Raw genomic sequence first — 10,721 nt, 5'->3', positions numbered from 1 at the left:
AACCTGTTCCAGATACTATAGGCAATTTCCCAAATTCCAAACCAGTAATTAACATGAATTCCTTCAGGCCAAAAAATAGTTTCTTCCCGGCAACCTCAAAAATCAAGCCCTCCGTCTTATAATTAACATCAACTAAGTTGGAAATCATAAAATGTATCAACGAAGGTTCTCCGAATTTACAGTCAACCCACAAAAATTGTCCAAAACATGTCTCATTAAATATCTGCCGACATCTAAACCTATATAACCTAAATAACCTATTTATTTTACACACAATGTTGATCTTAGACTTTATTACAACATCCGCATAATAGTATTTTCCCTGGAAAAAAAAAGATAACAATTAAGCTACAACTAAATATATACTATAATATTTACCATAAAATGTAGTTATAAGAAACTTACGATATTCTGTTTTGAAGTCATTGATCTATAAGTCGGTGCTTCAGCGACTTTACCTCATTTGTGCCTAAGGAACAAAATATTGTTGTAAATGTAAAGTAAGTCTATGAAGATATTAAAAGGTAATTGGGATAAAAGTAAAAACGGGTAAACTAGAAAATAACAAAACACGTGCAATTTTGAGGGAGAGGTTGTGGGTCCAGGGGGTGCAACAGTGATTTTTTACCCTCCTATATAAACACACTCCATGCTTCCATACCTCAACACCATAAAAACTGTATCAAATTAATCCAAAATCAAACAATCTTCACAACAAGAAAATAACGGGTTTGTTATTGGGAAGAAAGAAGAAAGAATGATACAACGGAACCCACCATGACGGTTACACAGGGATTTGAGGGATCGAGATGCAATGGTTAAGGAAATAAGAGATAAGCAAGTTCACAAACAGTTAGAGGCAGATTTAACCGAGCACGTTTGGAACTTATCACCTTACTTTCGTACCGCTAATATTATTGAGTAATTTGTTATGTATTTCTAGTTTCGGTTAAGATTTTTAAATTATGTAATTTTTAATTTCGGTAATTTAAATTAATGTTCTTTGTGTTTACTTATTGAGTAATGTAATATTATTTTTAAACATCACTTTTATTCAACACACAAACGGTTACATTTTTTAAACAAGAACTACATTAAACTGAAATACAATATAAGATCTTAAAACACAACACAAACATCGATGAATTCAGTAGAGTTCATCAAAAAAACGACCATCTGTGTCGTACTCTCGAGCCACCGGTTCTTCTTTTTCTTCTTCGGCTGCTTCATCGATGTAACGCCAACCCAACGTTTCTTCATCTTCAAGAACCACATACAGAGTAATGCGGTTACCACGATCTTCAATGGTATCTTTTATCCCGTACCATTGATCATAGGTACAGAGATAGCTTGCCTCCATCTCATCATCATAATCGTCTTCAAAAAACAACACATCCGTGTATTCACACGGTACATTTGCCTTCAGAAAGGCTAGCAGATCGTCTAAACCAACGTCACGGATATCGATTCCTTCGAATGAATTTTTTTTGCCAGACTTGTAGACCTTCATATGATTACGGAAATCACCCCCGTAATGAACATCGTATGCAACAATCATTGGGGGAATTGTATTCATTTTCACTGATTGGAAGTGTTTTGATTTTGAGTTGAGAAGTGAAGTGTGTGAAATGAATTGGGTTAGTGGGTGTATTTATACGTGAAAAAGTATCCGTTTTTGAAAGGAAAAAAAAATAACTGTCGGATTTTAAATCCGTTTATTTTTTAATTTTAAAAATTAAATTTGAAAATATTAATAATAAAACAGAAAAATAAAAAATAAAATGCCACATCAGCTTTCCACTAACCCACACCGCAAACCCACACCACCACTACTTCACTCAAACCACCCACACGTCCTAGTCATCAAAAAGCAACCCACGCCCCCAACTCACGCCCCCTACCATTACGAATGGTCTAAGTAGTATGTTCGCTAGTACTAAAGGTTACTGAAAAGTTAGCGTTAAACTTCAACAATCTTCAAATGTGTTTGGTATCACATAACATCAAAACTTATACATAAACATTAAAGGACTCGTGCAGATTCAATTCTTACATAGTAAAAAAGGGTATAAATTCAATGCGAATCAGATCTACAATGAAACTCAGATCTACAATCGTGCATCACTAGCAATTAAACAACAATCATGTTTAAGACTATGAAAGTAACAATAAAATTCATCAAAAAACAATCACCGAAATTTCAATATGAAACAAAAACTAAGATATAATCAACATATACCTTTATTGGTGGCGATGGTTAACGATGGTGATGATGTAGGTGGTGTATGGTGGCGGTGGCGATGGAGAAGGTGAAGGTAGTTGCGGTGTATGAAACTAATTGAATGAAACGCTAACAGTCAAAGAACACAACTATCGGTGGTGCATTGAGTAAAACAATCTCTCGAAATAATTCAAATTTTTGCGATGATTGTTGTTTTCGAGAAGGTTTTCACGACTTATGCAACTGTTCTGGCATAGAAATGTGTTTTCGCGACTAGCCCTCAGATCGAGACACAAATTTCGCGAATTATTACAAATTTCGAGAGGGTTTTCGCGATCAACCCTAACCGGTTGTTCCGAGACATAATTTCGCGAGATTTGTGATTTTAGAGACAAGAATTACGCGATACGCGAGTATGGTAGCCACGTGGGGATTTTTAATTGGTTTAAAGGATTTTTCGCGATGCGCGAGGGTTGACCGAGTTATTTTCGAGAAGTCAATGTCTACTCTTGAAAAAATATGTCTGACAACGTTTATATGTGAGAGAAGTTTCAATGTGTCTATCTAGGTAATCTCCTCAAATTTCGAGAGGGTTTTCGCGATTAACCCTAACCGGTTGTTCCGAGACATAATTTCGCGAGATTTGTGATTTCCGAGACAAGAATTACGCGATACGCGAGTATGGTAGCCACGTGGGGATTTTTAATTGGTTTAAAGGATTTTTTGCGATGCGCAAAGGTTGACCGAGTTATTTTCGAAATGTCAATGTCTACTCTTGAAAAAATATGTCTGACAACGTTTATATGTGAGAGAGAAGTTTCAATGTGTCTATCTAGGTAATTTTCTCTATGTTAATGGTGTACATAACAAAAAAAAATTGTTTACATATCACTGCCCAAAAACTTAACCAATGACCACCCCAAAAATGACAATCAATGAACAGCGAGACCACATAATGCTGGTTTATAATAAATAATCATAACAATAATGTCTACAGGGATTGATGACTACATAATACATCGACCTCAGAGTCTCAAAAAAGTTATGACTACATCTCAAGTGTTTTCTAGAAGTGTAATAAACCGCAATATCCTAATAGGCCAAAAAAAATATCGGGTATGAATAAACTAGGTTCTCTTTTAAGTTCGTGGGATTATGCATTGTAATCGTAATAAAGTGAGAGAGATCTACACCAACAAAGTCATGACTAATATGACGAACACTACAAGCCTGGTAGCAAAAATGGCATCCGTTGCAGTAGCACCTAAAGATGAATTGCGAACATTTGCATTTACGGACGGGCCATTGGTGGTAGATGCAGATGGTGGAGCTTGTCCTGGTGAACCCGTAAAAGGAGTTGTTTTGTTAAAGAAAGGCGCATCGTCCCAGGGACCCGCAGACGATGATGGTGCATCGGCAGATGATGATGGTCCATTAGCGGCGTTAGACATGGGCGATGGAGAAGGAGCCTGAAAAAAAAAAAAAAAAAAAGATTTACCAAGTGTATTTGACATTAAATTGTCAAAAATTCATCTTTCGAATAGCATTTTTGCACTTGGTTTGTTCTGATAAACTAAAATATAAAAATAAATGTCTCATTGCTATACAATATACATATACATAGAAAATCATATTACAACTGTTCTCTCTTAGATACGAATCAAAATCTTTATATATATATATATATATATATATATATATATATATATATATATATATATATATATATATACACACACTCCCTCCGTCCCATATTTATTATTACCAGACAAAAAACACACAGTTTTAGGAAATAACACTAACAACCAATGAAATATTTTCTCTCTCCAAATCCACCAATGAAATATCTTCTTTCCTTTCTATTTATGGAAGTGAACAATTAATTTGGGACATCCCAAAATGAAATAGTGGACAATAATATAGGGACAGAGGGAGTATATATATATATATATATATCTAATTAGAATAATATACGTAATTAGGATGATATATGATACTATAATCGTGTCATTAATTAAGACAAAATGATTACTAATCATTCCGTAAATTTTAAAAATAATTTGTTAAAAAATAAAAATTAGACAATGGCACATGGGTATCCCAACTTTCGGTGCTATGGGCGACTGTGCAGTTAAACGTTTATCAATCAAATACCATTTGAACACGTTAGAAGTCAACAATAGTCAAACTAATGTCAGAGAAAAAAAATTACCAATGGCGCGTGCAAGATCCCGACGTTGTAAACTTGAGTAAAATCGGGTCGGAATAACCCGAAATTCTTCTCATCCAACGACGGCCCTTTCAAATTCTCATTAAACAGAGCAAAAATATACGTCTCAAACTTCCGTCCAGGCATTAACGGCGTTCCGTCACCGGAACTAACTTTCTTTATCAACCCACCAATATAGGCCGCCGCATTTATAGGATTTGCGTGCACGTTTACCGGGTCACCACCTGATGGCCACCCCGTTTCCGCGACCACGATATCCACATCTGGGTAACCCAGTTTCTTCATTGACACGTGTACGGCGTCCATTAATTGATCAAATTGATTCGTGTACCTTTAGTTTAACCCACCAATAAATGTAAATTAATAAACTTTATTCTATCCATGTGTAAAAGTTATCGTTTTTAGCTAAAAATGGAAAAAAATAAAAATAAAACTTACGTTATTCCGGTGTTTTTATCGAATAATCCAGCATTGGGTTTAAAAAGACAAAAATTAGCATTCGCCGGAGACCACCCGAAATACGTATACGGGTTAACCATAAACCCGGCTTTAGTTTCATTCAAAAACTGAAGCATCGGAGCCAAAGTACCCACATCCCAACCGGGTCGGAACGAAGCATTACTTGGTGGATCCGACGAAAGCAAAATACCCAACGAATGCGGACTCGAGATCTTAATTTCGTTAAACCCTTCTTCCACAAGTGCAGCTTTAAGCACTTTCATAGCTGGAACTAAACTATCAATAAGTGTTTGTGGGCCCCAATGAAGCACTTCAGTTCCAACACATATGTAATGAATTTTAGTTGCTGGGTAAAAGGGTTTGATGTTAGCATCGATCCAACGGCGGGCGTTACGTTGGTCCGTTAAAGATGGGATGTCGCCGTTAGGAACGGTAACGGAGACTAAGATGTTGGTGTTAGCGAATGCTTTGATGATTGTTGTGTTGACGTCGAATATTTTGACGCTGTCGATGTTGGTCCGGGTTTTAAGGAAGTGGGCGACTTGAGACGGCGGTGGGAGGTTGTCGCCGAGAGTGCCGTAGTTGACACCGATGGAAAGTACGGCCGGTAGGATGATGAGAAAGATGAGGGTTTGGAGAAACTGGTAGTTTCGTGTTTTTGTCATGAGGTTTTGTTTGTGGATTGTTTCTGTCAAACTGTGTAAAGTGTTTGGTTGAAAGTCGGTTTTTTAAGGTCAAAAGCAAATTCTCGACTTAAAATATGTGTATGATTCTAACGGCTGGATTAGATTTTTTTAATAGCAAAAAAGATTTAGAGATCTAAAAGTTGTGGTATGTGTAGGTTTTAATAGGAAACTGAGACAAGTGTGGAATTTTAAGATGAGAAAGACAAAATATTAAATAAATAGATACAGTAATTTATTAAAGCTACTTGTTGTGTTGTCATACAATGGGCATATGATGTTGATGGCATATGATGTCGATGACATATGTCGATGGCATATGATGTCGATGGCATACTACGTAGAACGTTTCATTTATTTATGTAAATAACACGATGGAAGTTTGCTGTTGCCAATATGTAGGTGACAAGTCTATCGATATTAGTATGATTTTGTATAAATATTCATTGTATGAATGGTATAAGCTCTAGTTGGATTTAAGTGGTAGTTGACGCAGTGGAGATATTCTTAAGGATTCTGTTGTGGCAAATAAATGTGTGCCCTAAGCTACTCGATTTAATCCAAAGCACACTGGGTACCCAATACAGCAATGGTGTGTGAAGTTTCTCCTAACGCGTGTATGGGTGATAAATGAGAGTATTCGATATCGAAATAGCCGTTAAAAAAAAAGATTTTGTATAAATAGGCCAACCAATCAATCACCTAATAGCTCAGAAGTACTCTTCTACGTTAGGAGTTCACAACTTTTGTGAATCTCGGGATTTAAATCTGTCAATCTGCGGCATCTCAATCTGCGACATCTTACACAAGTATTCGGTAGAAATGTTACACATATATTTTTACAAGGTGAGTTTGTTGACTTGATAAAAGACACAGTTAAGATGTGCAGCCGATTTACATTTGCCACAACATGCCATAGTTAACCATATTCCTCCCGTCCCCTAGGCAATGTACAAGTCTGTTTCTGCGATTCCATATTGATCAAAGTAACACGTACCTCGAATCCAAACATGCCTTCATAATCTCCTTAGAACCGAAGCAGTAGTTAGCAGAGCTATAGGCATTTGTAACACCTATGAGATTGGATCCGAAATTTACCACCAATCAAAAAGTCCTTTCCAAAGTGGTGAAATATATCTACAACTTGTAAATAAGTGATCCATATCCTTTTGAGAGCAATGGCAAAAAGGAAAACTATAGGAATCTATCATCACAACGCGCTTGATCAAATTGTATCTTGTAGGAAGTGTTGCAGAAATCGGCTAACTCGGCCGATAACTCGCCAAGTCTCCTTTTCAAATGCTTGCCGTGTTCTAGAGCCCTAAATCAGCCACAAAAACGGTCAACGGAAAAAATCAGAAAAATCGGAAAAAAAAATCTACAAAACGGTCAACGGAGAGCGATTTCTCACAAGACTACAAGCGTGATTTCTCAAAAGACTAAAAGCTGCAATTTTTATGTTCTCTATTTTGGTTAAGAAGAAGAAGACGAGATGACAGGTGTAATCGCATTCTATAGTAATAATCCAAATGAACTAACATATTCAATAATCAAAGTTATGTATTATGTATTCATATACTGTAATAAATTCTTACACCTGTAAAGTAATGAGTATAAAACCTTCAAATAAATCTCCTTATAGCCTCTCAACAAACAGAAAACTTACGGATTAAGAAACAAATTTAAAATTAAATAAAAGAAAAAACAAACCAAAACTTCTTATGATCCACATTACAAAACACTGAGGATCAGATTATCATCAAATGATGAAATTAGAAACTCACAAAACTCTATCAAACAAGTATACCACCCCAACAGGATCTCTGATTGCCATAAAAAAGAAGCATCGATCTTGACGGGATTTCATTATTCGTTATCAGTTATTTAACCGTAAAAAACTCTTCACATCTCATAGTGTTCTTAGCCTCCACCTATCAACTTTCATCCGACCCGAAACTTTCTTCAAATGGTTCCTATCACTTTCCATTTCAAACTGTATCAAAGTTTTAATTCGATTCAAGTGTCCAGCACAACGTTTATGTTCCGAAACAAACGGGTGATCAGAAACGGTTTCTAAATCAGGAAGAATGTGTCTTTGATACTGAGAGTTCCATTTCGATTGAAGATACGCGAGCGATCTCCACGGAGGAAGCGGCATTGAGTTTTGTTTAAGCGAAGATTTAGCGGCTTCAACCATTACTTGAAGAAACTGTTTTAGTTTCGCGAGTGAACCAACGTAAACGATCGGAAGCGATTTTAGTATCCGATTGTAGGAAGGAACGGCTCTAGCGATTTCAAAGTGACTTCTAAAGTCAATGTCAATGATTAAACGGTCAGAGTTTGGCGAACCGTTGTAGTTGACTATGTCAATGTATTCATGATCTCCTGCGTTAATGCAAAATTTGTATAGTTAACAAAAATGTAGATAAACATTACACGATAAAATTATTAGATAGAGCATCGATCTGGTCAACAAAACAAAATAGCTTTAAGCCAAAATGGCCATTTTTGTAAAAGCGTCTCAGCCGACTAGTAGGTTTAATGACTAGCCCGTCCCGTTTCGTCAAAAACGTCTAAATAGTCTGTCAACGCTAAAAAGTCAAGTCAAAGTCGGTTAAAGTCCAGCCGGTCAAAGTCAAACTTGGCCAAAGTTAGGTTAAAATGTCTTTATTCAAAAAAGTCAAAATGCTAACATTTTTATACACGTATTTTATGCTCTATACATATATTTGAAATATTTACGTTTGATATATTTATGTGTAAAATATCTAAATATGTTACATATATATTACTAAAAGTCAACGTTAGTCAACGTCTACTCAACACCCGACTCGACCGGCTATTGAAGTTAAAATACTTAAATTATAAAATTTAGGTCAAAGATCACCTCCGGGAACTTTTCCGGTGCCCTGCCACTTTGATACGCAGACAGCAGCGTCATAACCAGACCGCCTCAAAAGTTTGACCAGAGAAAACCGTATGCAACTAACTTTGCATGAACCGCATTTGATAAACTCAAGGTCCGACATGTTAATAGATAAGATGAGCGAGTTTACGAGCGACAGAATGTCAATCCCATGTTGATCCGGCAAAACTTTGTAATGCTACATGAACGAGCAAATTAATCATCAAAGAAAGGCCTTTGTAAGTTTTAATAACAAGTGTATCACAACAAAAATACAAATCACTTCATTAAGACAAAAATGTAATTAAAGATTGACGCTAAAACCAATATCCTAAACAAGTCGACCCGAGAGCTTAAATCCGATATCTTAACACAAATTGACCCTGGAGCTTAAACTATTTTATAAACAAGCGGAAGCACTTCGAAATTATTGTTGCTTTTTATGATAGAAAAAATAAATGCTACATAAATTTTTCAATATTCCTAACTAATTAAAGTTGGAAAAGAAATAAAAAAGTGGACAACAATGGCAGCACTTAAAGACTCTTCAACCAACGTATCCCATTGTGAGTACATATATTTTAAAACTATCATATACATATGAGATATACAATACACAAAACTCAAATTTTAGGGGGGCAGACGCCCCTCCCTGGCCTTACTATGTTTCGACCCTGCTTAAAGGCAAATAGCTATAATTACTTATCTTAAAAGGAATATTGAAATATAAAGATTTTCCTAGATCCACTAGGAAGATCATACATAAATTACGATATCCAACATAAGCATAAAACAACGGTCATGGGTTCAATCTCAACCGCATGTCCTTTTAATCACGAGTTACACAATTTCACCTTTTTTTTTTTTTTTTCTTTTCAAAACACCTAATTGACATAAGTTTACATGATGGCTCCTGAAATAATAACAAAATACCCTGTTTCAAACAGGCAATATCATTCATGTCTCACCTTCTAATTCACCTTCTAATTTTACAATGAAAAATTACGATTTTCCAATATAATGGACCTAAACTAATTTAAATTAAGATGATACTAAAACTCGACATACTCTAACAGTTATAGCAATTGCTATTTCAGAACAAACCATGGGGAATAAAAGGTTCATTCAACAAAATTGACATCTTTTATAAAAATTTCAATCATTCCACATCCACAAAGACTTTAAAATGCCAGAAAAAATATGGGGCCTAAACAACATTCTGCAACTGCAAGAACTATGATTGAATAGCCATAACTTGAAGAAGAAGAAAAACTTGATAGTAACACACAATAACAATAATTGATTGAAAAGTGTGTATAATAAGATAATGATAATTATTATTGAATATATAAAGACAGAATGATACCGAAATCTTGTCGGAAAGATGAGCAAGTTCACAAAAACTTGAATCGCTGTCACTACTACACCTTGAATCACCACCACAACTACTTCCATTTTCCAAAAAATCACTAACCATTGCTGCCAAATCATGTTCACTTTCATGACTAAATGCACCACCCAACAACCCACCACCACCACCGCCGGCGGCGGCGGAACCACTTCCAACCATCATCAACCACGGGTCCCCAGTTGCTGCGCAGACTCTACAATCCATACTCCGCCACCGGGCAACCCAAACCAACCACAATTTTAACTTTAATCAAAATTCAAATTTTACTATTCAAACATTCAAAAAATCCCACCTTTTTTCATATGATCAAACACCCAGTTATAAAGTTTCAATCTTTTTCAAATATTAATAATATCAACACCCAAAAACCCTCAATTATAGAAATACAGATTGATAAAAGCCAATAAAAAACACATAAACCACAAATCAAATTCCCTCAAAGTGTAAAATCAGAAAAAAGGGTATCGGAATATAATTGTATTATTAATTACTCAAAAGAAGAAAAAAAATCCAATCTTTCGATATTCTTGTTGTTTGTTCTTACAAAATTTAAATTGAAACGAATTATATTCAAATAATTGATGGATTTAGAATGGAAAAAACTGTTTGGGATTCAATAGTTATTACTCCGTAATAAATTATATAAATTATAAATTATATTTAATTAAAGAGATCAAAAGGAACAAAACTGAGAGAAATTGGGAAGCGGTTTGTTGGGTTATTTTGAATACAATGAAATCAAAATGAAATGATTCAACCCACGGAGACAGAGATGATGGAGAACGAAAAATGGGGGAAAGTTTGATATAAAG

The 10,721-nt window shown here is 35.4% G+C and overlaps 2 protein-coding genes across 2 annotated transcripts; both read right to left on the bottom strand.

The window, feature by feature from the left end:
• Positions 1–3,167: 3,167 nt before the first annotated feature.
• On the bottom strand, positions 3,168–5,652 carry LOC139862710 (glucan endo-1,3-beta-glucosidase-like). The gene is made up of 3 exons (XM_071851334.1): positions 4,890–5,652; positions 4,434–4,782; positions 3,168–3,690 (listed from the first exon to the last, which is right to left on the bottom strand). Exons 1-3 carry the CDS (start codon positions 5,573–5,575, stop codon positions 3,409–3,411), a joined length of 1,317 nt encoding a protein of 438 aa, XP_071707435.1. The 5' UTR covers positions 5,576–5,652; the 3' UTR covers positions 3,168–3,408.
• Positions 5,653–7,179: 1,527 nt separating this feature from the next.
• LOC139862540 (uncharacterized) lies at positions 7,180–10,443 on the bottom strand. Its single transcript, XM_071851155.1, has 3 exons — positions 9,865–10,443; positions 8,481–8,697; positions 7,180–7,978 (listed from the first exon to the last, which is right to left on the bottom strand). The coding sequence occupies exons 1-3, from the start codon at positions 10,111–10,113 to the stop codon at positions 7,503–7,505; spliced, it is 942 nt and encodes a 313-aa protein (XP_071707256.1). The 5' UTR covers positions 10,114–10,443; the 3' UTR covers positions 7,180–7,502.
• Between the last annotated feature and the right edge of the window lie 278 nt (positions 10,444–10,721).

Source organism: Rutidosis leptorrhynchoides, chromosome 8 (genome assembly GCF_046630445.1).
Source record: "Rutidosis leptorrhynchoides isolate AG116_Rl617_1_P2 chromosome 8, CSIRO_AGI_Rlap_v1, whole genome shotgun sequence".
Taxonomy (NCBI): domain Eukaryota; kingdom Viridiplantae; phylum Streptophyta; class Magnoliopsida; order Asterales; family Asteraceae; genus Rutidosis; species Rutidosis leptorrhynchoides.
This window is presented reverse-complemented; position numbering and strand designations above follow the sequence as displayed.